At 43.7% G+C, this 26,167-nt stretch overlaps 1 protein-coding gene across 1 annotated transcript; it reads right to left on the reverse strand.

The window, feature by feature from the left end:
• Positions 1-1,988: 1,988 nt before the first annotated feature.
• Positions 1,989-25,898, reverse strand: mylipa (myosin regulatory light chain interacting protein a). The gene is made up of 7 exons (XM_066675833.1): positions 25,600-25,898; positions 23,478-23,668; positions 9,804-9,989; positions 6,983-7,180; positions 6,681-6,845; positions 4,175-4,583; positions 1,989-3,238 (listed from the first exon to the last, which is right to left on the reverse strand). The coding sequence occupies exons 1-7, from the start codon at positions 25,684-25,686 to the stop codon at positions 3,053-3,055; spliced, it is 1,422 nt and encodes a 473-aa protein (XP_066531930.1). The 5' UTR covers positions 25,687-25,898; the 3' UTR covers positions 1,989-3,052.
• Between the last annotated feature and the right edge of the window lie 269 nt (positions 25,899-26,167).

The following is a 26,167-nucleotide window of genomic DNA, read 5'->3' on the forward strand; positions in this document are numbered from 1 at the left end:
AAATAGAGAGAGGAAGAGAGAGAGAGAGAGAGAGGGGAAGAGAGAGAGAGAGAGAAAGAGAGAGAGAAATAGAGAGAGAGAGAGAGAGAAATAGAGGAAGAGAGAGAGAGAGAGAGAGAGAGAGAGAGGGGAAGAGAGAGAGAAAGAGAAAGAGAGAGAGAAATAGAGAGAGAGAGAAAGAGAGAGAAATAGAGAGTGAGAAAGAGAGAGGATGAGAGAGAGAGAGGATGAGAGAGAGAGAGAGAGAGAGAGAGAGAAATAGAGAGAGTGAGAAAGAGAGAGAGGAAGAGAGAGAGAGAGAGAGAAATAGAGAGAGAGAGATTGTGATGGGCGGAGATTTTGGCTGAACTATTGAACCTCAGAGGTTCAGGGGTGATCTTCTGACCTCTGATCTCTTGGTACAGGTTTAAACCAAGTCCTGGGGACCTTTACACAGCAGTAAAACAGTGTCGTGCTCCACTGTGTTAATGCACTAACGCTAACACTTGAGAATTCCCAAAGACACCTTAGTTTGTTAGAATGGTGCGTTTTGCTCCGGTGTCGAGCAGAAGAAGTGTGTCCGCTTTGGTCTTGGTTCCTCCCAGCGTTATAAAAATATCACTGTAGATTTCTACAGCTGATCTTAATCATTAAAACCTGATTGAACTGAATTAAAGCAGTGTGTTTTAGATTTCAGATTGATTTTAAATTTAAATAAATGGTTTTACCTGAAGCTGAATAAAGCAGTTTGCTCCGGCCCTGAACAGGACTCTTCACAGTTTATCACTCTGTAATCAGAATAAACCCAGTGGCGGTCACCAGGCAGAAGCAGGTGAAAGGGCCTGCGCACGGTTATATCACAAGCAGATGGAGATCAGGGCTTAGGAATGAGATGTTTACCAGCTTGGTATAAAACCCCAGGATCATCGCACAGACGTTGGCAGAGCCCCAGTGGAAACAACTTGCTGCTAAAAGCCCACACATGAAGAAACTACATTTACACAATCATAATCATAGTCTCAGCAGTAAACAGTCGTTATGCTGGTGGTGCTTATGTTAATAACCCCTCAACAGTCACAGTCACAGTGGCGAGGACAAGAGGTCTATCTAGTTTTAAAGCAGACACTAAAGCCTTATTTTTTTATATCCACTTTTAAATCCTTATGTAATTCTTGCATTCATTTCAGTTGAGCCCCATTCTCCGAGGTGCTACAGCGCTCCTGATCATTTCTACAATCCTCAGTGGCTTTGTTCATCATCTGGACACTATCATTCCTTCTTGGGGTCCTAATACATAACTGAAAGCAGTGGAGTTGTAGTGGACAAACATTTAAATCACGTTAAACTCTTGTCTAAGCGTATGATCACTGAATAGGATCCTCTGGAGCAGCTACACATGAGCTGAAGGTCACTACGGTCACCTCACCGCCAACTTCAGCTCTGAAGGTACAGGCTGTGGAACTGTTCTCTGGAGTGAAAGGCCGAGTGCAAGTAGATCCACATGGGAATGTTTTGGCATCTAGTTTAAAGCCTTTCCAGAAGAGAAGAGAAAGATACTGCTGCTGCAAAAAATAATAAATCCCTATAACCACCCTATATTTTATCAGAACCTTTGGTCATATGGTGAGCAAGAGAGTTTTAAAGGCTTGGGATGTTACTTGATGTAATAAGGTGGTGTGTACAACACACACAAACACCCAAAACAGGCCAAAGTGAAGGACCCTTTTTACAGTCCATTTACATTAAAACCTTAAAGCAACACTAGGTAGTACATTTAACTTTAATTTTCAGAATCAAAATCATTGTGACGCTCCACTGAACCGTACCAGCCTCTGTCATTACTCTGGTTCAGCACTGCAGAAACCAGACTATGTACCTTTTAGAAGAGTGGAGGAACCCAGCGACCCCCCGACTTCAGGACAGCGTGGTATCAGTAAAGTCTTACCTTTAACTGTTGAAGGAATGTTTATAAAAATGTGGAGGAGTCAGGGTTATGTTTAAAAATCACAACTTTATTAATACCGCTCTTGTCCAAAGAAATATAAAAGATCGGTAAAGATCCTACATGTACAGAGCATAGTTTTTTGCTTCAAACAAACAGAAACAAAACTCTACTTGTACAAAGTGAAAAAATATCCCCTGCAGTGACTGTGCCATAAATTGTGTCAGCAGTAAAGAAAATAATTCCTCTTCATTTCTCAACAATAGTCTGTGCAAAAGAAAGAATATGCATAACAAACACACGGTGTTACTGCTACATTAAGGCAAAGCCCTATGAGTAATACACTTAGGAAACTCCTTGGTAAAGTGACAGTGTAGAGTAGATAGTTCTAGTTTTTTAAACTCTTAAAATCGTTTTTCCCTCCCACAAAGCTTTTCGTAAGAACAGCTAACGTCGCACAGACGGAACCTCGAGTGTCTTTTGCATAACAGACCTCACAGGAGCTTGAGTTAGAAACAGCACAGAAGCTTCAACACGCCACAAAACCACCAAAAAAAACAGTATTAGAGTTACACCCCTCCTCTGTTCGTTTCCTGCTGGTCTTTCAGTGTCAGGAGCTGCATCGGAAAAGAACATCCACAGCAGTGTCACGACGTTCAGTTCTCTATTACGCAGAGCCGCACTGGGCGGCGGGTTTGTGCCCAAAATCCCTCAACATCCCAGAAATATCAGATGACAAACCAAACTTTAAAAAAAAAAAAAAAAAAATACTGCACGCTCGGTTCCACCGCAAAAACCTAATACAACTGAAAGTGGAGAGTCCACGATTAAAACAAAAACATAAAATGCAATTAAATAAAAGGGAAGAGAGGGAAAATTTCACTTAAGCATGTTTCACAAGCGGAAAAACACAACCAAGAAGTGCAGGCGTTGTTTGTGTTGGCGCTTGCTGTACAATGGTAATTGGGAAATTTGGAGAAGGTAAATGAATATTTTTTAAATTAAAAAACACAGCTGTTTATCAGATCAACTGATACGAGTTAAATAAAGAAGTAAAAAGTTGGCAGGTCTCTAGTTCAGAGTCGTAATGGAATAAAAAGGAGAGTCTCGTTGGAAGAGTGCTGGCTTCGCTCAGGTCTGGTAGATCTTCTCGTTGCTGGAGAAGTCTTGGCTGGTGGTGGAGGTGTGTGTGGTCATGCTTCTGTGGATGGGCTCTGGACTGCTGCTGCTTGTGATGGTCAGGTTCAGGAGGCTGGTGCAGCCTGGAAGGTATACGTGCTGGACATGATCCACCCCCGACCGACACACTGGGCATGACTGTGGGGGGAGAGAACAAGCACAGTATGTGGTCAAGGCCAGATCGACCATAGAGGGAACAACTCCAATACCAAAGGGAAACTCAGTACTTTGAGGGGAATTCTGGGATTCTTTTTCATTAAAAATATCTAGAAATCTCAGTTGTGCGTGCCACAAAGCTGCAAGCTGTAACACTCTATATGATGCTTAATCTTTAATGCCCAGGGGCGCTAAAGGACCCTACTTTGACCTTAGATATGGTCACATTAATAACAGCAGGCTGCAGTTTTGGCAGAACAACAGTGTGTAATCTGACGCATGTGTGTGGCACGACTACAGCCGAATTGCTGCAGATGGCGAAGCAGAGCCGAGAGATTAATCTTTCCAATGGTCTCGGTTAATTCCCTCCATAATGAGCGTCTGATTTTTCACAGCTGGCTGGCAGAGGATGGACTGAGGCTGGGCGAAGCCCATCAGTTTTCAGCGTGGTGGGCCATGTGCTGGATTTCTCTTTTCTGACATTCCAGTAGAACTTGTGTCTAAAGGAAGTCTAATGTAGTTAACAAGTCTTAAGCCCTTTTCACACGTGCACGATAACCCAGGAATGTTTGAGGTTTACCAGAGGAGTGGTATTTGTGAGCACAGCACTCAACACTCACTTTTTCTCACTAGTATCTCTAATAAAAGCTCTGGGTAATGTCAGAGTAAGCGCATGTGTGAATAGAGCCACTAATGTCCCAGAGTATCTCCTGCACACGTGCTGCCTCATGCCTAAATATTTCCAGCTGCAAGAACACCTCTGACAAAATCTCCTGCTGGGCTCACCCCAGGACATCTCTGGACCAGAGTTTGTAGGTCCAATACATAAATTTAGTGACTGCATGGGAACAAAGAGGGAGAACTGCACCAAACTGTCCCTTTAAAACAAGAAAACTGCGTAAATGTGTGTGTCCTCACCTGCAGCTGTTTGGCACAGTTCTGGCAGCAGACCATGTGCCCACAGGGACAGAAGGCTGCGTCGATTTCGTCCTCGCAGCAGAGCATACAAAGCAGCGCCTCTCGCAGTTTCTGCAGTTTCTCAGCCAGCGCGCGGCTCTGCTCACAGCCCCCACAGTCCAGCAGCCCCTGCGGGCCCGGCGAGGGCGAACGGGCCGGAGAGCGGCCCCCAGAGCGGGACACCATGTCCACTATCCCCGCGTTGTACAGAGCCCTGCGAGCGTAGTCGTACACCTCCTTAGACGTTCGGCGGATATCAAACACATATTTCTTCCCCAGGTTAATGTTCTCATTCAGGAACAGAGAGGCCAGGTGACCCTTGAAGTCTCGACTGTACTGCATCATCACTGCATTCGTCACCGTGTCACATCTGAGGAAAAAAAAACAATGAGCGTGTTTTAGTGTTATTATGGTTAATGGAGTTCTCCCCGTGCTGACTCAGCTGAGCTGATCTGGTGTAGTAGGAGAAAACGTGCTGCTGGAGAAGTTCTGGGCTGTACGTGTGTAAATGCGAGGGAAAAACGAAAGATAAATGACAAGGAGTACAAAGAGCAGTGGGTTTGAAAGCAGCTGAGTAATGAGACTTTTATCTGGAGCAGAGACGACGAGGAAACAGCACTGAAATCTCGCACTAACACTTCCACAAACATCTGATTAACACTTCCACAAGGGCACAGGGCTGAGACAAACAGGTCGGAGCCACAGGACGGCACTTATGGAGGACTCCTGAGGTTAAACTGGATTTCAAATCAGTAAGACACTTGAAAAAAAAATGCTGTTATTGCATCTGTAGTGAGCAAAAATATCTGCTACATTTTGCTGAACGGACAGTTTTCATGCAAGTGCCACTGGATCCTCTGAGAAGATTTAGAAGAGGGAGGTGGAGACTGGAATAAGATATTCGTATTGTATCGGTGCCCAATGGAAATGATCTGGAATGGTGTCTGTGACGTAGAAATATTTGCAAAAATGCACTGTATCAAAAACAACATCGTGATCCCATCTGTGAGAGCAGAACTACGAGGTTCAAAGAAGCAAAGCAGACAACAAACAAGGAGAAATGATACTGATTAAATATAGTGAAGAGAGAGAGAACCTATAAGAGTGAAGTATACATCCTGTGCTTTAGAGACGAAAGAACAAACAGGTGTACGCTGAGCAGCCACGCCGTGCTCAAAGTGAAACAGCCGACGCACTCGTTTTCACAGAGAAACTTTGTATTATATGCGTTAAACAATGGAAAAGAAAAGACCAGCATTTCTCCCCATACAAATTAAAACAATGTGCTCGGTGCAGATTAATCTTTGCCAGAGCGGCTCTAGACAAAACACTCATTCTTTATCACCAAACCTTTCTTGGTTAATGTGTAAGGACGTGAGCACGTCCAATAACAACACCACCACACTCTTACAGGCCAGGGAGCAAGGTCTAGGTGTGTAAACATAACCCAGAGTAAGATGGAAATCACCGCAGGCTTGTCCGGCAGAGAACAATGTCGCGTATCACCAGTGGCTCGCCGCGTTACGGCTGAGGTAGAGGCCACAGGGGGAACACACTTGAACAAATACATAGCCAGAAGGTTGTTCCTAGGGGAAGGAATAGAAACAATATCCACCTCCTCATTTACCGCAACACCACCACGGCAACAGATTCAACGGCCAAAGGTCCACCCTGAAAACACCTCAGCCACTTGTTGTGCTTGGACCAGAGTGGTAAACAGTTACTTATTATCTGATCAGCTTTCTTTGATCTTCATTTTGGTTGTTGTTTAACTTACACCCAGAAATATATAGTTTCTATTAAAAAAAGGTTCCTGAAATGTACTTTCTATGCATTTCTAGGAAAAATCTTTAACTGATATTGAAGTGGTCAAGGGCCAGAAAGATAAAAGTTGCTTTAAAACAAAGTAATATTTGAAGATTGGTTTATTAAGTGTAAATTAAAAGAAAATGTCTCTTATGGGCTCCATGTTTAAACGCTAAAACACACAGTCAAACCTCGATGGAGTTGTTTTAAACGTAAAAATGAGGGATGTTTACTTATATTTTAGTAAATATCTAGAGAAGGAACACGAACGTTTCAGTCTGTTTCTAACCAATGCTAAACTCTACCAACTTCCGGTGGCATCTGCTTTTCCGATTTAAAGTAGGAGCCCCCCTCCACAGTCCTCCTCCTCCCCCTGTCGTAGAATACAACTCATATCATGCTGCAACATACGTTGACCTTTGAAGAACCCTCCACTAAAAGGCTCCTTAGTGAATCAGCCTTTCTTCTGTGGTGCTGCTCCGAGTCAGACGTCTTACCGTCGAGGACAAGTGATAAGTGTTTATGTCCGATTATGTCTACGCTATGTCTATGTTTTTCAAGGTCCAACTATCTTGTATAAAAAGGGCAGATAATACCCTGACCTCATTTCTCTCTCTCTCTGTGTGTGTGTGTGTGTGTGTACAGCATATGCGTAACTGACCTGTAGAAGGCGTGCGTTTCTGTGATGGCTCTGTAAAGCCCGCTGGCCGCCCTGTTGCTGATCAGTTTGAACAATAGCACCACGCTGTCGCTCGTTTCCTTGGTAACTGTGAGGTACACGCTCTTTCCTGATTGAGTGGCTATTTGGATTATGGGATAGGAAATTCTGCAAAGACATAAATTCAGGGTTATTGCTCTGAAAGAAATGATTTAAAATGGTAATTCGTTGCTTAAATCGAGTGTAGCCAGAGAGGCAAGAGATGGTGTATTAGTTGCTGTAGGCTGTGTGTACGCCTTTTGTACCTGTTGACCAAGCTGAAGTCTTCTCTGCAGATAGCGATGCCCTCTGGCCCAACTCCAATGGCAAGCCTTTGTGCCTCAGCATCGCGGGCCCAGTGCCACTCCACCCCATAATGTTCCAAAGAGGAAACCAGCTGGAGAGCCTGATACTCCACAGACGCCTGACTGACCCCCTCCAGAGCCTGGTGCCGGGCAACTATACTGAAAACACAAAAAACACAACTGACATTAGAGCAAATATAATACCATGCATTATATAAATCACAGAGCAATTCTCAAATGTGCTCCTGGCCCAAAGAAACCACACATCTCCCCATTCACCCAGCTTCCTTTTTAGTAAATCTGAACACACTGAGTACAATCACAACACATGGAGCAAAAGAACGGCTGTATTTTATAACACTTGGTATACAATCTCTTTATTTTAGTTTCTTGCAAATAAATATAATGAGTTGGCCACTTTCTTTAAGTGTAAGAGGTAACAGACGATTAGTATGTGTTAGTTTATATTAAAAACACACGTTTCACGGCCTTTCTCTGCGTAAACTTCACATTCTACTCTCTACCACTGACTTTTTTGGGGGGTTGGATTCCATTTTGCAAAGACTTTAGGAAGAACAGCCTACAAACGCCACACTGAATATCAGACCTGACGCTAGAACAATATCAGAGAGAAAATACGATTAAATAAATAAATTAAATAAAGCGATATGTTGACAAGTTGATTTTTTTTTGTGCCCCGGGGGTGGTGAAGAAACACTTTGCTCCTGACAGCAAAGAGATATACATTATTCAGTCTGTTCTCCTTCTCTCTGAGCACCGTCAGGAAAGCTCCAGTCCTCGCTCACACACACACTTGTTTTCATGAAATGTGGGGCCATTACATAGACTTCTAATCATTTTGTGAAGACATTTCTTATCAGATCCCTAACCATAACTGTAACCCTTTGCTCTGACCCTTACATTAACCCCCGTACAAAGTCGTCTCCTTAAACTTTAATGATGTATGCACACATGCACTGGAAAGTGCAATTCTCACACACACACACTACAGCTGTCTCAGATTAGCGTGTTAATCTCACAAGAAGCAGCAGTATCTCTGCCCACAGCCTGGAACATATTTGCTGAACTCAGCTCTTTCATATTTAAGCCACTTTCCCCTTAGAGCCCAGCTTCAGAGCTCAAAACTACAATAAGACACATTGATTTTCATTACAGAATCAGTGGAGAAATCAGTTCTTAAACAAAAGCTGGCCTCGTCAAGTTGTTCTTCAGGCAGTCAGAGGACATGGGGGAATAATACACATTGTCCAGGAATGGGGATGTGTGCGCGTTCCTCCTAAATGTGTGCTTTAAAAGAGGAAGTTCAGCCTTGTTCACATTTGAGAGGATTTAAACCTGTAAAAGGTGATTTATGTGCACCTCAGACACTTTAAATGCATTTATTTTAGTTTTAAAAACAACCTTTATATTATTATATTACTCAGATTTCAGCAACAGTTCCAGCTTGTGTCTGAATGCATTTAATGCTTTAATAAAAGGCCCTCAAGGATCAGAGCTGAGCGCCTCTGCCTCACACTTAGAACAAGTAACAGTGTATTCACAGTGAACCCTTCAAGGTCATTTCATCATATCCTGGCAGCAGCATGTTTCTAAAGTTCTCTCATCTTTTTATGTATCACGATGACTGCAGTCCTCCTGACTGTCACGTCATGACTCAGTGTCTTTGTCCAAACTATATGCCCGCCTTTTTTTACCCCAGTAACTCATATCCTGCTCTGTTTCATTCAAGAAAACAAGTTATTTACTCCCAGAGAAAGCAGTGAGATTCAATCTGAATGGATTACCTATTGACTAATCAAGTGTTTTATTGGCGCCCAGATGTGGCGCTCAAAGCCAAACCAGCTGCTTTGTTTGCTCTTAAACACAGTAGATTAATCCTCTGTCAACCCGGTGTTGGTAAACACTGCTGAGCTTGGATAGCTGTGTCCTTTGACCTCACTCAAACACACTTGACATCTTTGGCTCGGTCCCAACAGCCACTGCTCCAACGGAAAATATTACTGTGACAGATGAAGACCCACTCATACTCTTCATTTCAGTGGAAACGGTGAATGAGCAGGTGTCAAAATTGTGGCCGTAGTTTTCCGTAGTGTTCAGGTTTAAAGACCAGTCTTCCAGGGAAAACAGGCAGTTTACGAGATGTTAACAGTACCCTGGAGGTTCATCTGAGGGCTAAGCAGTTAGAAAAACTGCTAGATTGGCACTGAAAAAAAGGAAACTGTGGTTAGTGTTGCTTTGTTAAAGCGCACACTGTTCCCATCTGTTCAGACCTCAGGTCAGATAAGCCTCTGTTTCATTTCAGCAGAAAGCCACTGGTTCTAGCAGCATCCTGCACCCGCAATGGCTTTATTTGCTGTGATAGTGGGGTGTGTTTTCTCCTCTGTAGTCCGCAGAACAAGTGTCCAGTGAGGAATGTAGTTCGTGTGTCTGAGAGGCGCTGGAATGTGTGCCAAAGCAGCTGAGGTTACATTAGTTCCTTTAAGAGTGGGAAAGACGCGGGTATTACGTACATCTACTGAAGTCCAGACAAGTTTAATTCTTCAACTCGTTTATCTGATCTCAGCTCTCTAGATAATCTAACGTCCTATAACAAAAGCCAACAGAGCAGTCACATATGTTTTTATTCCTCCATTATTATATTATTATTAGGGCTCTTCAGTTCCTCTGGCTCATGACTCCATAAGCTTCAGGTCAGACACTGAATACTGTGCCAAAGTTACTGAGCAATCTGGGCTGGTTATTGGTGCCTTGTGGTAAGTACCTGTTGACGGTGGTCTGGTCGGGGTCGTTTCCGCACAGCTCTGTGTACCAGTACTTAGCCGTGTTCTGGTTGTAGTCTCCGAACTCAGCTTGGGCCAGGAGAGCGCTCAGCTCCTCGGCCTGCTCCGAACACATCCGCAGGTGACCACGGTGAAGATCCTCCTTCACATGCATGAAGAACAGGTGTCTGGAGAAAGAGGAAACACACAGAGAGAGAGAGAGTGATGAAGAGGGACAGGAGCCTGGGGCTGGAGAATATATGCACAAGGCTATCCGGTCAGTGAGGGTTAGAGAGATAGACAGTGGTCAAACAGAATAACCGTTTCCCCAATCCATCCACAGGGCACCACCCTTTTACTATTTTACTACAGCTAAAAGCAGAAATAAGGACTCTCGCTTCCTCAGAGTTACTTTCAATTACACACAAACACTTATTTTCATAGCCGCATTTTCCTTTTCTCCCAATGCCTCCTCACACAGAGCTGTGGGTTTGTTTTATCAGCACTGGAGTAGAGCTGAAGGAGAACCTGAGGCTCTAACACACCACCCAGGCAGAGTGCTCCACAGTGATAAGGCCTACACACACACACACACACACTATCCGCCTAAAATTAAGAGCTTTCAAAAGCCCTCGCACAACATGAGCTCGCTCCAATAACACCACCACAAATGGATGTAGGTGTAACTCTACGCTGCTAATGCTGATCTTCATGCTTCAACTGTGTACTCTCCTTCAGCCTGTTTCTCTTCTAAAACACACTGACAACTCAAAGAAGCAGAGTCAACAGCATAAAAAACGGGAGTCATGACACCACTTACACAGATTATACTGATTATATTATAACTGAGGAGAATACTGAACTGTGCTTCTGCTCATCTTTGTACCAAAATGAGTCACTGCTTATTTTTCCCTGTAAAATTGTGTTAGATCATTAACGGGGGAGTCTCCAAGTGCCACGTAACCAGGAAATTAAAATACCTGCAAATAATAACAAGTGTGGGGACATTCCAAACGTCCTCTTTAAAGTCAAGGGCATCACAAGGAGATTTGGTTCCTCTGCGTTTTTGGAAATCTTTCAGAATGCATGCTGACAATTTGATTGCATTCAGCCAAAAAGATTAGGTCGTGAGGTCAGGGGCTGATGATGGTGATGACGACATGGACATCTGGTGTGTGTGTGTGTTTTCACACAGCAAAAAAGGCCCAAATCCAATGACAATAAATGTTTGGCTTTAAATAACCGCCCTCTCAGTGACCACCACCCTTCCGTCTTCTCAGAGATATCTTCAGCGTTTGCCTTGAGACCAGCCCAAAGATCAGACGCAGACTGGGAGGGAAATTCACTGAGTTGGGCCAGAAATATCACCCTGAGTTCATGTTCAGAGCGGGTAGATTGAGACCATGTTCTACCCTGACCACTTGCCGACCAGCAACATGGACACCCGTTTCAGTTCCTTTAGTGATGTGACACGAACACAGAGTCTTCTCTAACTTCTACGCTACATCTAGAGGAGGTAAAAACACATCCCTCATATTATATATAGCCACTCAGTAACCTCAAACAGGCTTGTTTATGCTACAAATATTTGTATCAATATTTACCACAGCTGCCACCATTAACACCGCAGGTAAATTGAAGAGAATACATTTACTTTTTTAAAAAAAGTCAATTTAACAGGTTTGCACACAACCATGTCCCTTCAAAACATTCTCCAATGACCTACTCTAGCTGCTGTTTACCATCAGTGGAACCACGTGAAGATGAACGCCAACTGCGAGGAGTCCTGCTCTCTCGGCTCCTTCAGACCCACCTGAGGTGATGCTTTCCACAAAAAAAAATAAACCAACGCATATCAGCTCGAGCCGACAAAAGCCTCGGCTGGGTAAATATTGACATTGGACAAAGAGGGGGAGGGGCGTGCGCCCAAATAATGGATGTGGACAAGGGAGAGAAAGAACAAGATCAAAACAAAAACCACAAGATGTTGAGGATGCGTACTACTCATGCAGGCGTGGAAAAATAAACAGAGCGAGACAAAGAGCCGAGCCGAGAGGAGAGAGCTACCTCCTCACATCAGAGAACAAGAGAACATGTGATGAGCTACCTACAGGAGCGCGAGAGGTTACTCTCGGTTACAGGCGGCGGGCTCTCCGCACCGCGGTGCTATGAAACAAGAGCCGCTGGTTCAGTCGTGTGCTTTATCACTGTAATCTTATACACACACAAAATTGCTCTGAGACAGACAGGCAACTCACACATCATTAAAACAAGTCTCAGCTAGTGTGTGTTTTCCAGGGTTACTACAGTTCAAACTTTGTTTTTACATTCGTTTTTACCTTGTTTTACTGGTGTGTGTGGATTTTTTTTTGTGGTCGATACATTCGTTTATCACAATTATTTCTGGGATAGTCAGTTTAAGACCATTTTATTCCACTGATATAATGATAATATAACAACATAATTACACATCTTTAAAGAGCAATGCACTTTTAGCAAAATGTAGTTAAGAAAACTCAGACAATGGAGTATAATAATAATAATAATAATCCTAAATAAACAAAATAAAACCATTGTTCTGAAACCAAAATCAGAACAGAGAACAGGATAAAACCAGTGAACAGAACAGAGCAAGGACGAGGGGGGTGGGGGGTGACGTTCATTCTTATGTAAACAAAACTCAAGGTCAGTACAAATTGTCCATATACTGTACGATATCCCGATAATTAAATTACTGTGACAGGCCTAGACAAACTCCCTATTATCACCCGTCATTTCAGAAGAAACGTTGGAGAAGCAGGTGTCCACATGTTGCCCTTTTCCGTCTGGTCCCTGTTTAAAGTCTTAATCCTAAAGGGGTTTGGGGAAGAGGTTTTCCACAAAGTCCTGGCCATGTAATGTACTTGCAACGAGGGAACACAATTAAACAGTGCAGAGCGGAAGGAGTGTGAATCCTATGGGGCACTATGGTAGTAGCTGGTCTCCAGGGATGTTTCTCCTCCTACACAGTCCCTATGGTCAAGTGCTCTGACCTCAGCCTCAAACACAGAAAGGGTCTCCTTATATGGAGAACATTCAGCAGCTTGGTCGGAGTGGACCAAGTAGGACTCCAGCTGCTCAGGAAAAGTCCAGCTGCTCGGGTGGACACATGCTCTGATACAGAAACAGACGCGTATGAACAATGAGCCAGTGTGCTCCACGAATCCTTCGGTCTGGAGCTGGAAAAGCCCACCACAGGCTGCTGACTCGGACTGAAATGGAGAGTGGTCAGAACTGGTCGAAGTGACAGGTGTGCCCCAGCCCTGTGTGTACGAAGCTCAGTGTGGACTTTCACCAACAGCCAAACAGGCCTCAGTAGCTCTTTATTGGCTCTTTAATATATTGTCCATAAATATTTCTCAAATTCCTTGTGTTACGTTACATTTAAAAGAACACCGTGTCCAATTAGGTTTCCTTACTTAGCCTTCCAGGGGCACTGTCTGCTTACAAAGTCTGTCCAGACATCTCAGTCCTGTGATTTCCTCTCCATTTGGCTTGTGTTGTCTCCCAAAGGGCTCATAAAAAAAAAAAAACCCAACCCTCTTGGCTTTGTGAATATTAATATTTTCAAACTAACTTTAAAACTGCAATAAACTGTTGGCAGCGCCCTGTAACAAACAGCATGAGAGCTGCTGTAAATAACGTCTGAGCCCGACCTAGAGCTTCACTGGTGGCTGTCGACGGTAAATAAAGGGACTTGATGTGTCCCGAAAAGATCTAGCTCATCTCTAACCACCGTAAAGAAATCAAGTAGTAGTTACTGTGGTCTACTATTTCACAACAAACCCCTCACACACACACACACACACATCACCACCACTGAACAATGCTAAGGTTTTGCCAAAATTGGTTGAATTCATTTAAAGAAGTGATATCGTTATTCAGGTAGAACCTGCTCTTCATAACAAGGGAGACACCGTGATGAACATGAACCTGCCCAAAGTAAACACGCCTCAGGTAAGGAGTAATGAATCCTGGAATGTTGTTTTTCTTTTCCCTGACTTACAGGTCTGTCCCACTAAGCAACATTCAAACACGTGACACAGTGATATGGGCTGCCAAGGACACAAACCGGGGCTGGATCTGAGAGGATTACCAGAGGTATAATACCTTTATTGGGTTTACAGTAACATGCAGCATTGTCCATGTCGGGGAACGACTTTCCCTACTGTATCTTAACAAAGCTCCTAAAACCTCAAAGCCAACTTCACTAACAGAAGTACAGTTGTGTCCAAACGTTTGGGTGCCCTTTGGCAAATGACTTTTTTGTTGCTTTTCTAAGTGAAAGTAAGTGTACACAATCCTCTACGGACAGAAGGAAGCCATTTTAAAAAAGGTACAACTCTGGGATTATTGATAAATAAGTGTGTGCCATAACATCGTCAAAGGCTACATTCTGTGTTAATTATAAAATAACCAAAAGTCTGTTATCTACGATGGAGTTCAGGGCCATGGCATTGGAAACAAATAAAATAAATATATAATAATATTCCGAGAATAAAGTCAGAATTCTGAGAATAATCTTGGAATAATTTTAATACACGTATAATGAGGCAGACACACAGTGTAACTGTGGAGTGCAGTGTGTTGCTCAAGTCTTACCATGGTATAGATTTCAGGAATAAACACTCCACATCAGGACCACAGTGTGATTAGTATTTAACCCCTGAATCGGTGCACGAACCCGTTTATTCAGAAGAGGGCGTGTAGTTTCACAGGATACAATTAATGATCACGAAAATGATGGGTCCAGAGCGAGTTGAACGCTGGCGTGTCCATGAGGCTCCATCGCGTTACGGCTCGAACTCGTACAACAAACTAACGCCGTTCGCATCGCAGTCAGGGGCTGCACTGACGGGGTTTCGTCGATAAGTCGTGTGGATACGTTTAATAAATAATTCTGATTGCTTCTTTGAGAACTCACTCTATGGCGCACAGACTCTGTCTGTCTGTCTACACATTATAATAAATAATAACCCAAATCTGTGTTTCTCTAAATATTCTGACTATATTCTCAGAATTATTCTGAGATTTTTCTCAGAATTCTGACTTTATTCTTGGAATCTTATTTTTATTTATTTTTTTCTTCTTCTCAATGCCGTGGTCCCTAAAACTCCATCATAGTAATTTGTAGAGGCTGTACGTATTTAGACACGGTATTTTACCAGGACCCAAACCTTTGAATACAGAACACGGGTAAAAGGACAGTGATCTCTGATACAGCACACACTTCCCTACACTCGATCACGTCACTAGAACAACTGATTTTCAAACGCCAGGAGCCTTCAAGCAGTAAGAATTGGGTCAGCACATGATGTAAGGGACAGATGGAGGATATAAAGGGGACAGAGCGGCACGAAGCAGAGCTACAACTTCACGCCACATTCTTTCAATAAAAAGTCAACAGGCGAGGCATCTTCAGTAGCACGGTGAAAATAATGAGAACTAACACTCAGCCCAATGAACACAAAGCCTCTGGTGTGATCACACAGTCAATCCAAAACACACAGACCACCTGACGTACTTCCACATCCCCTACAGCTGGGGGTCTGTTTGATATGCAAATGATTGGGACGAGGGCTGGGGGAGATAAAGGCAGAAAGCAGACAATTCCTTGCTCAATGTTGAGGTTTTTTTTTTTTTTCTCTCTCCAGGAGATGAAAACCTGGAGAAGTTCCTCAAGTTATAATGAGCAACACACACTTACAGACGCACAGGGAGACATCAGGGTTTAATTCAAGCGCAATCTTTGTTCTGTTTGCCTTGGCTTTTGGTTCTTTATAGGCTCGGTTACAGCTGGAGTCATTGTGCCAGACTCGTCAAATGTCAGGCCCACGCCGAGGAACAACAAAGAAAAAAAAAGGCCCTCTCAAATGAAACCTAAAACTTTTGCCTAGAGACGGCTTCCCAGCAGCCAATCAGCATCACATCTCACAAGCAGCGCTCGAAACAATGCGGTTTTAGAGTTGGTTAAACAGCGTATGCCTGAGCTATGCAGCTGGGGTTACTATCGGTCAACGAACTGGAGTAAACTCCTTTGCTTCTTGCACTGGCTCAACACTGTTCACCCACACAAAAGGAGACTTAATCACCACCCTCCCACAGTCAGAGACACCATAATTAGGACAATCAGACTCTGAATATTCTTAACCAGAAAAAATCCCTTGCACTCGGAACCTAACAAAAAGTCGTTTGTCAGTGAACTGCCCCTGGTGAAGCGTGTGCTGTGCAGCCAGTTACAATCAGACATTAAACGAAACCCAAGAATCTGCTCTGGGTGGATGCAAGTAAACACAAACACTGCCCTCATCTCCAAGAGTGCGTTATGGGTTTAACCTCCAGGGAGACGTAGGTTACTATCGGTCAAGCAAACTAAACCTGTGTAATGTGACAGGAACAGGAGTGTGTGTGTCACTGGAATGCAAGTAGGTGTAAACCATGGGACTGGAAACACCAGCTATTAAAAGCCCTTAAGATGCATATTCGAGATTTAATCCCAAAATGTGTTTCTGGAAACTCTAAAACCTCTACTGTCTTTACACGTCTGTTAACACCCTGTCCACACAGTGCCTTGGGACACCTACATAATATTTTACATGCAAATGTGCATAGGAACGAGCAAACGCCAAGCGTATTAGGAGAGTTAGTGACCTAAACAACCAAAGAATTACGCTGCACTGTTTATCCCCTTGTTGTGATCTCAATGTGGGATTTACCAACAGAATCAGCCTTTTCCCACAATGGCATACGGCCAGTTGTATTATTTTCGACACTCACAGCCAATGGCCTCATACTTTTAAACACTGGGTGTACGATGATGGAGGCTTTTCTTTAATAAATAATCATTTTTTCTGCATCTTTTGGCTACAAACAGTAGAAGAGAAAAAACCCCACTAAAACCTTCCAGGTGTTTAAACTTTAAATCTGGGCCAAGTCATTATTTAAACAAAAGCTGGTCTTCACACTGAGGATGACTCTGTCGAACAAGGCCCCGAGCGCTCAAGTGCATTACTCAGACAGAAGGCCAGGTGTCCCCCAACTTTGATCTGACTAATCATGGCGCTGGAGTCACAGATCCGCAGAGAGACGGTAGTGATGATGGAGCTGTATCAGATGTCTGTTCCGGACGCCATGTTCTCTCGATTGTTCTGCAGCTCCAGTGGTAATCAGGCAGGCTAATGGGAGCAGATTAACGGATTGAGAGATTGCTGGTGACCCGGTTGCGGGGATTGAGCGTGGGGTGAGAACGAGGAGGCAGAGACGTCAGCCTGTCTTTACTTTGACTCAAAAATACCCTGAACCTCAGCTGAAAGGAACGGTTTGGAGCAAAATGAAACTGTTATTTTCCCCTTGCTGCAAACGTAGCCCATATACCAAGACACGAGTAGTGTCTGCTGTGGGATTGTCCATTCCTGCATTAGAGCAAGGGCTGAAAGATTAAATACACCAATACAAGCCTGAACTGCAATTTACAGTTGCAATGTTGGCCCTTAAGTTCCAAAATAAATAAAAAAAACAAAGTGTTTGCACAGTCTCTGCCTGTTTGCAGCTCAAACAGTGGCCACTTTGCATGTCAGTAAACACATGAATGGAAACAGACATGTTCGGTCCCTGACAAATGTTTCCAAGTGTGGAGCTTAGAGTGTTTGAGCTGCGTGACTGAATGCTCGTGTAATTTTGCATTCAGAGCGCTATTTGTTCCTTGGTCCTCAGGGCAGTGTTAAATTGTAGGGGAATTAATGATTAAAAAACAGCAACTGTCTCCTCCATTATGTAGTGTTCTGTGTTAATAGAGTTGGCCTCTCTGGATAACCAGAATAACTGCCTCCTGACCAGAATCTTAAACGTACACACATGAAAACGCCCTGTTAGCCAAGAACACACTGAGCTGCAGGCCAACTGTGTGAAGTCAGGTAAATCAGCTCCATCTCTGGGAACCTGTTCCTTTTTAGGCGTAGTTTACCGTTTTCTAACACTGTAGTTTGTGTACTAGTAGACATGTTAAAACACAAGGTAACACAAACTACTGTTGAACATTCAGGTCTCTAGCAGCACATGACAAATATCAAAGTGTAGTTATGTAGCTGCTGACAGACAAAAGACATCCAACTCATTAGCAATTTTGCTAACATCAAAGCAACTCAAACCTCCTGTGATTGCCTTCTCCATTCAGCGACACACAGCAACTAAAGATGAACCACTACTGGAATTATAGTCTGACGCTGATGTGTGTGTCCTCTAGATATCCATCTCCCAGTGCTGATGTGTGTAATCACTGTGCAATTTAAGCACAGAGGACCAAATCCATCAAATATTGGTTTAAACCCCCTGTCCCAAACTTTCAGACTTTAAAACCACACTGACTCTAAATTTAGCCCCAAGATCTGGACATGACCCCGCAGGTAGAACTTATATGTGGCTGTCTGGTTTGCAGTTATATTCTCTCCTGGACTTCAGATCCTGGAAAGGGTTGGAGTTTTATAAGTCTGCCAGATAACACTCAGCAGGAGAGTGAACGGCACTTCAGACAGCTCTGGGCCAAAATAGAGCAGAACACATTACCGCTCTGAGGGAGAGTGACGAGGCCAGACAAGACAAGACAACACTAGAGACAGACGCACACAAGTGATATCTTATTATTTAACTTCCTACCAAAGAGCAATTAACTATAAATTCCAACGCATACAGGTCTCCACACACATACAGATCAGAATGCATCCACAACTGTGTCCAACAACTCAAGACCCCGGATCTGAGCTAAGGAAACAGACATTTGAGGTGATCTATAACCGTCGTACAGTACGATGTACACTAGGTCTGTGAGTGCGAGTGTTTGAAGGCAGTGGGAAGCAATAGCAGTGTTTTGATCCTTTAAGGGTTTCTCCACAAAGCAGCTTTAACGCCTTCCAGATGGCCCTCTTTCTTCAGGGCTGTTCATTCGCGGATTTTCTTCAGCGCTGTAATTAAAACACAAGGCTTGGACGTACGTAGACACACGTGAACGCCGCTCCATGCCCATGGGGCCTTTCCTGCTGACTCAACTACACAAGACACTGAATAACAGCTCTGGCCTTTGGCGTAAATGGGGGGGGGGGAATTAATAAATATTAGAGTCTAATTTTAGAAATGACAATTTATGAACATAGACAGTATTCTGCTGTGGTAGGGCCTTTTCTAGCATGCTGGCAGTCTTACATAACCACACCTCAGGCCTCTGCTTAGGCTCGCTTATCTTATGCAACATGACAGACACAGAGAAAGAGAGAGAAAGAAAGACCTTTAGCTGTGATATGTAACCCATGCACGTTCTGTACTAGATCCTGGTCTAAACTCGACACAACAAACATTCATTTGTCACGCCTCTGTTTTCCACACTGCGCCAGGGTCCGGGGTTAAAGGCTGAGTTAATGGCAGGTTGACCGTGAAGTGACACTGGTTGACATGCCACATAGGGGGCAATTAATAAATGCACTTCAGGACAAAACAACCACTACAAACACACTACTTTTATATAAAAGAAAGAAAAGCATGCATCTTTAAAATGGCTACAATGCAGAAAAAAAAATAAAAACTTCTTGACATTACATTTATAATGCTTTTCTATTGGTCCGTTCATCATGAAATCTTCACGATGAAGTAAACTAATGATCAACAAAAAAGGAGACATGTTTTCTTTGAACAATTACAATATAAAAACAACTTTTGTTGTTCTACGTCTAGAGTGCGGACGAACAGCTACGATACTTATCCAGTTCAGGGTCGCGGTGGGTCTAGAGTCTACCTGGAATCATTGGGCGCAAGGAAGGAACACACCCTGGAGGGGGCACCAGTCCTTCACAGGGCAATACACACACATTCATTCAAACATTCGCTCACACCTATGGACACTTTTTGAGTCGCTAATCCAACGACCAATGTGTGTTTTTGGACTGTGGAGGAAACCAGAGCACCCGGAGGAAACCCATGCAGACACAGGGAGAACACACCACACTCCTCACAGACAGTCACCCGGAGGAAACCCACGCAGACACAGGGAGAACTGTGACTTTAACCCACAACCTCCAGGCCCCTGGAGCTGTGACAGCGACACTACCTGCTGTGCCACCGTGCCACCCCTATGATACATAGTAGCTAGCTTAAAATATTAGAAGGAACAATTAGAAAGATACCTAAAATTAAAAGCTATCAATGTATCATTAACTACAAAAAAAGTTCACTTAAATTCTACATAATAGCAGCAAGCCAGCTATAATCAAAGCTACAGTCATTAGAAAGGAAGAATAGCAGAATTAACTAGCACTAGTAATTTAGCCAACTGTCCCTAACGAAAAGAGAACAGCCCATATACCTCATTACTGCACAATCCCAAGCACATCATGTGACCAAATTCATATTTTATAAATCGAGCGTGACTTTCTGATACATTTGATCGGTCTAAGATCAAATCTGTGGATACGAATGGTTTATGAATGAGACCTCTGATCTCTCGGTCGTATCTAATCAGACTAAGTTGAGAGTGAATTTTCACTCGCTCCAACAGCGGAGGATAAAATGAGTGGTGGAAAGAAAGAGCCATCGGCCTAATGTGAAATTCAAATCAACCTAAAGCATGTTCCCTGTGTGTGAGAGCTGTGTTGTGTGTATGCATGTGTATGTGTGAGAATGTACATGAGAGCTCGTTTGCGGTCGATGCAATGCGCCCAAGCCTGAGATAAATGTAGGGCAAAGGTGACAGCACAAAGAGGGTTAGAATGTGAGCCTGATCTCTGCATAGACACACACACGCGCCTGCATGTGAACACACACCCGCTCGCTCTGGCCTTGCCAGAGGGCAAACAAAGAAGCATTTTCACTGTTTAGTGCGTGCCATGCAGTCAGGACTGAGTCAGAAATGCCTGGCTGAAAACAGAGACCGCCATCTGTATTCTGAGAGTTTCCTTCTCTTCCTCCAAGCACTCCATCCTCTCGCCGCGGGAAACAAGCGCACAGCAGAACTGGCACCGAGCGCCTCCAGCACCACCGAGTGTGGGGACCAAAGCTCAGAATGAGTTTTCCTAGGTGATGTAATCCATGCATGAAGTGCAACCAGCCTGCTGTTCAGTTCCTCTCTTTTAAACGAGAGTGTCGACACAGGAAACCCCCCCCAGCGGTAGCATACTCTGACCCCACTTAGGCCATTCCCGTCTTCGTAGAGTTTAATTATATACTGAACTATTTTAAAAACATAAATTACGAGAACGTGTGCAGGGTGTATTACGTTTTTACGTTAAGATTGCAGCTTCTAAACCATTGACGCTTCACTGACCTTTTGGAGGAGGGTAGGAAACCGCCACCCCACCAATGAACTATACTAGGGGTCCTACGTAGTGTTCCTTTAATATGTAGAAAAATCTATATGTAAACATAAGCTGCATCATGGTCAGGGTCGAGGACCTCCCAATGTTGATCGAGACCCTCCCAATGAGGGCTCTCATTTTACACCCTTCATCTCAAATTATCCACACATGCAGCAGTCTTGTTTTCTGCAGCCAGCAATTTCAGCCGGGCCTCCACCCAGACCCGTGCCCTTAAGTGTTATTACATCTGTCTGCAAGGGGAGAGGGAACAGAAAGAACCCCTGGGAAATTTTACAGAACCAACTACAGCATGTGCGACTTTTAATTAGCAGCACAACACTGCTTCCCTCATCTCATAATCAGCCCCATGGACATCTGTTTACAACCCACTTGGAAGTCCCAGAGGTCAGAGGGAAGCCAAATGGTCATCCGATGAGACCTCGAAACCCTGACCAGTCCAGTAATGCGGATATAAATAAACAGTAAGTGTGTCAGTGTGGAGGGAACACTTATGAATCGAGTACTTGTTGGAGAAGGACAGCCAGCTGGCAGAAGACATTTGGATGTCACTTGAGGAAGAAAAGAAAAGTGGCTCTCTCTGAAGAGGATAAAGCAGCAGGCAATAAGTCTATACACCCCCCCCCCCCCCCCCCGCACATCCCCAATCGCTGGAGCACACTGCTATCTCCACAGGCTGATAAGAGCTGTTTGCTGAAGGGGGTTGGGGTCTTGAAGACACAGGCACAAATGGTATGACCTGTTACATAATGTAGCGCTGTGTACGTTTATGACTAACCCTTATCACGGTGAGATACTGTATATCACACACATTACAGTGGGGGGCAAACTGACATTCTATTAAAGGCCTTGTACAGAGGTACAAATTTCACCTACTGTGTCTTGTGAGTGCCCATCATATACTTATTAAACCAGCACGGTAAAAAAAATAAAACCCTGATGTAAAATAAATCCCTTTGCACTCCACGGAAAATTACTTAGAATTAGCAGAGCTTGAGAGAGAGAGAGAGAGAGAGAGAGAGAGAGAGAGAGAGAGTGAAACAGAGAGAGATAGAGAAAGAGAGAGTCTTTTCCAGGCACATGTCTCCACCCTCTCAGCTGGAAGTCCAGAAACTCCAGGGGAACACCACCAGACACAAAGGAAATCTGTTACGTGACACACGTCTGAACAATTCCAACTAATTATAAATCACCTCATCCTCTCCGTGTAGACGCTTTGAAATTCCGGACCCGAGGGAAAACGGGATCGGATCTCTCTGATCGGAGAGAACTTACTGGGTTTGATCTGTTGAAATAAACGCTTTGAGACGCCTGATACGGACAAAGTTTGACCAGTTACTTTTCCTTTTGTTCCACCTCACGGAAATAAATAAATAAACACATGAAATAAATGTGAAAGATTGTGGTCCATGTGTGTGGATTTCTTCCCCTTTTTTCAAGCTAGGGATGTTTCACAAGAGAGAGGACGTCCTTTTTTGGAGAATTGTAAGCTGGCATCTGATTTCCTGTTCACTTTCACCAAAGGGAGTCAGTTCGGCCAAATGAACAAAGACTTCCAAAATGTGCCAAAAAAAAAAAAAAGAGTCAGAAACAGGGAATTAAAAGCAAAAAAAAGCACAAGCACTGGAATAAACCAAAGTGGTAGGTGTTGGGGGGGTGGGGGAATTGGGCTTGGTTTGCCCCAGGGGGGAAAGACGTTCAGCAGGCATCAAATTTCCAGTGGCCTCCGGGGCCCCTGTGTCACACAATGACCTAGAGTTACCCTGAGCGAGCGAGGTTACTACAGGACATTCCACTGTACCGGAAGAGAAGCAGAAAATAATAAACCAAACTTCACAGGCCTGGCTGGGTGCCGTATCTCTGCTCTCTGCCCTGTCTCATGACTTCTTCCGATGTGTATCTACTGCAGCTTTTAAGGAGAAGTTGCTGCACATAAATATTTAATTTTTAACGTGACCCAGATTTCTCTTCGTTAAGCTTTAGCCCTGAAAAAGCCACCTACAAAAGAACGAGGCCTCAGAAGCATGACATTAGGCAGTTAGCGTTGGGGAGGGTGTTAGATACTGAGCGTTTTCTCTGTTTGACTCTCAAAAGCATGTACTTCCCCCTCGTTTTTCAAACTTCTCTAATTACTCACCCACAACCGCACTCGCGTCCTTCCTGCTTCTCTGTGAGGTGCAGACTTTTATACAGGTAGTGGGTGCCAGGCACTTATTCACTAGTACGACAACCACAACACACACAGACAAAAGCAATGCGGTTCCTCGCTCTGTACCCGTTTACCTGGTTTGTTCCTGCAGTATTAGATGAGGTTCCACAAAGAACTTGACCCTCAGGCGTAGTCTGCAAGGCGTCAGATTGTCCACCTGCTGAGAGATTCTGTTCCTCAGGTTCAGCCATAGGTTCTCTCCCTTACTGCCGGTGAACTGCAGGCCAAAGTAGTCCACCTCTATGATTCCCAATCGCCTACATACCTGCGGGAAAATTACGACGAGTCAGTACAAGGCCGAGAGACAGAGGAGGTGCCTTTGAAATGATCCGAGAGAGGCCTCACAAACAAGAAAGCTACATCATGAAAGTGGTATGCTGTTCAGGTATGGAATGGATCATAGGTCAAGTACCGGACGACTCAAATGGTTTCAAACCTCATTTCTAACTACGAATGCGCCGATATGGGAATATTCAGAGCCGATGATGATAGTACACTTGTTCACAGCTGCCCATGCCTTGTGTGGCTTGTTAATCTTATGCTGCTGTAACAACACATTACCCTGCTGTGGGACTATCTTATATTACCGTATCCTATACATAGGCAGGTCACAGCTTTAAACTCTTTATAAAAGAAATTTATTTATAAAAATAATAGATACATTCAAAGTAATATACATAATAAGCAAACGATTAAACATAAACAACACCCAGTGATCATAAGTAGTGCAGCTAATACACTACATTAGTATTTAATAAACAAATCCATCATAAAAAGCAAATATCTGCAGATACCAATACAATTCCAATGCCATGCGTCGCCATTATTTTTTTCCAATGCCATTATTTTACATTTTGCAGATTAAAAAGCACAGGTCTGATGTATACCATCGCTACAGAGATATTCTCTCCTCTGAGCCACCCTCCCATTAAACCACTGAGAAACCACTACACCCCAACGACTGAATAATGAAGAGATGATCAAACAATTGTGTTTAAATTACTATCATTTATTCTATAAGATACAACATCCAGAAAATTGATTTGTGCAATTGTATCCCATCCTAGCACAACTTTACCTACCAGTCTATCACTTTTACAACAAAAACAGTGCACTCATTAAAGAGCAGGTCCATTACGTAACTGCTGGTGTGAGGGGGGGAAAAGGCCCCCGAGAATTGGGAGTAAAATTGCTGGAGTAGAAAAGGGTCTTACGTAAGGATGTAAGGATTTGAATACATTATGCTGCGGCTGCTGATTGGCCAAGCGTTTAACTTGAGGATAAAAGGCACTAATTGGATTAATCAGGACAGTTAGTGGGTTGATTGTATGCCACATACTTGATGGTTTGGTGAAGGGCCATGCTTTTCTGACTGTAGCCCAGAGGATGAGCTTCATGTTTCAGCACAGCGAGGACAGAGCCGTGATGAACTATAGTAACCCCAGCCATGCTGCTAGTGTCTCAGGGAAAACAGGGCACTTCAGCAAACCCTTACAGTAACACAAACCTGAAGCAGCTGATTCATATCATGCAAAACGTACTAGATACATTTCTCGTTATAGAACACAGCAAGAAAGCTCTTAGGTGGTCTCTTTGGACTAAGAAGGACATAAATAACTACAAGGACTATAAAGATAAAAGTAGGCTTCCTTAAGAAACCCATAGTTTTAATTCTTTTCTCAACCTGAGACTTAAACTGTGGTGTGCTAATGTTTCCACACCTCTGGTCAAATTACACCACACATTTTGAATTTCCAACAGAAAATACCAAAACACTTTAAATAAATATGGCATTTCACTGCACAACTTTACACAAAAAATACAAACAAACAAAACACACCCCACAAGCCATAGCCAGTCTAAACAACTAGCTGTGTACACAAGTTTGTGTATTTACGCTTAAAAATCAGCCAAAACTTGTCATTTATCCACACTTAGGTCATTTTAAATGTATACAAACGCATAAAATTGAGTTGTAAGAGCTTTAAAACCTTTCTAACACCAAACCACATCGAAATACTCAGTAATAACGAGGCGGGAACTGTTGTAATTAGCTTTGGCTTCGAATTAATTTCCTCTTTCCACCTTAAATGATGCAGCCGTTGGATACACGTACCGCCTCGTACGTTCGGCAGCGAGAAAAACACGACTCTCCTCGACACACACGGTGTTAAAAGCGTGTAAAAGCCAACTGACCTTATTTAGACAGTCCTCTCCATTCGCCTTGGCGTCCACCTCCACCTCCATCACCACGGAGTCCGGCCGCGTTATGTGGCACAGCATTTCTGGAGCTGTTTGTTAGTCCCCCTCTTTGGTCTACCGTTCCTGCAGTAGTAAATAAACGTATAAAACGACCTTCTCTTGCCTTCCTCTCTTTCTCTACCCTACATCAAGCCGTCTCTCACTTCCCAGAGCCCTCGCACTCTTTCAATCTCCCACTCTCTCCCCTGCGCTTGGCTTTCTCTCTCTTTCTATCTCTACCTCGTTAGCAGCAGTATATGAATGAATTGGCGTGAAAGCTCCGCCCATATTCTGGTTCAGCCAATCACAACAACTCAACGCGGGTTTGTGTTTTTAACACCCGTTTTCGGGCAAAAAGCCCGTCTACTGTGCTCTGATTGGCTACGAGATGATTATTGGTGAGGGATTAGCCAATCAAAGCGCTGGACCATAGCCAAAACAAAGCCAAGAGGTGCAAAACAGGTGGGAGAAGAAACAAGGGTATGAGAAGTAGGCAGAAATGAACTTCGCCTCGCTGTCGCCC

Source organism: Hoplias malabaricus, chromosome 6 (assembly GCF_029633855.1).
Source record: "Hoplias malabaricus isolate fHopMal1 chromosome 6, fHopMal1.hap1, whole genome shotgun sequence".
NCBI classification, from domain to species: Eukaryota; Metazoa; Chordata; class Actinopteri; order Characiformes; family Erythrinidae; genus Hoplias; species Hoplias malabaricus.

Bases quoted from the DNA above. Each gene is read 5' to 3' on its own strand.
- mylipa (XM_066675833.1), bottom strand. From the start codon at position 25,686: ATGCTGTGCCACATAACGCGGCCGGACTCCGTGGTGATGGAGGTGGAG. The intron at 23,669-25,599 runs GTCAGTTGGCTT...ATTTTCCCGCAG, and splicing joins GAGAGGACTGTCTAAATAAG to GTATGTAGGCGATTGGGAAT. The intron at 3,239-4,174 runs GTGAGGACACAC...CTCCCCCCACAG, and splicing joins ACTGTGCCAAACAGCTGCAG to TCATGCCCAGTGTGTCGGTC.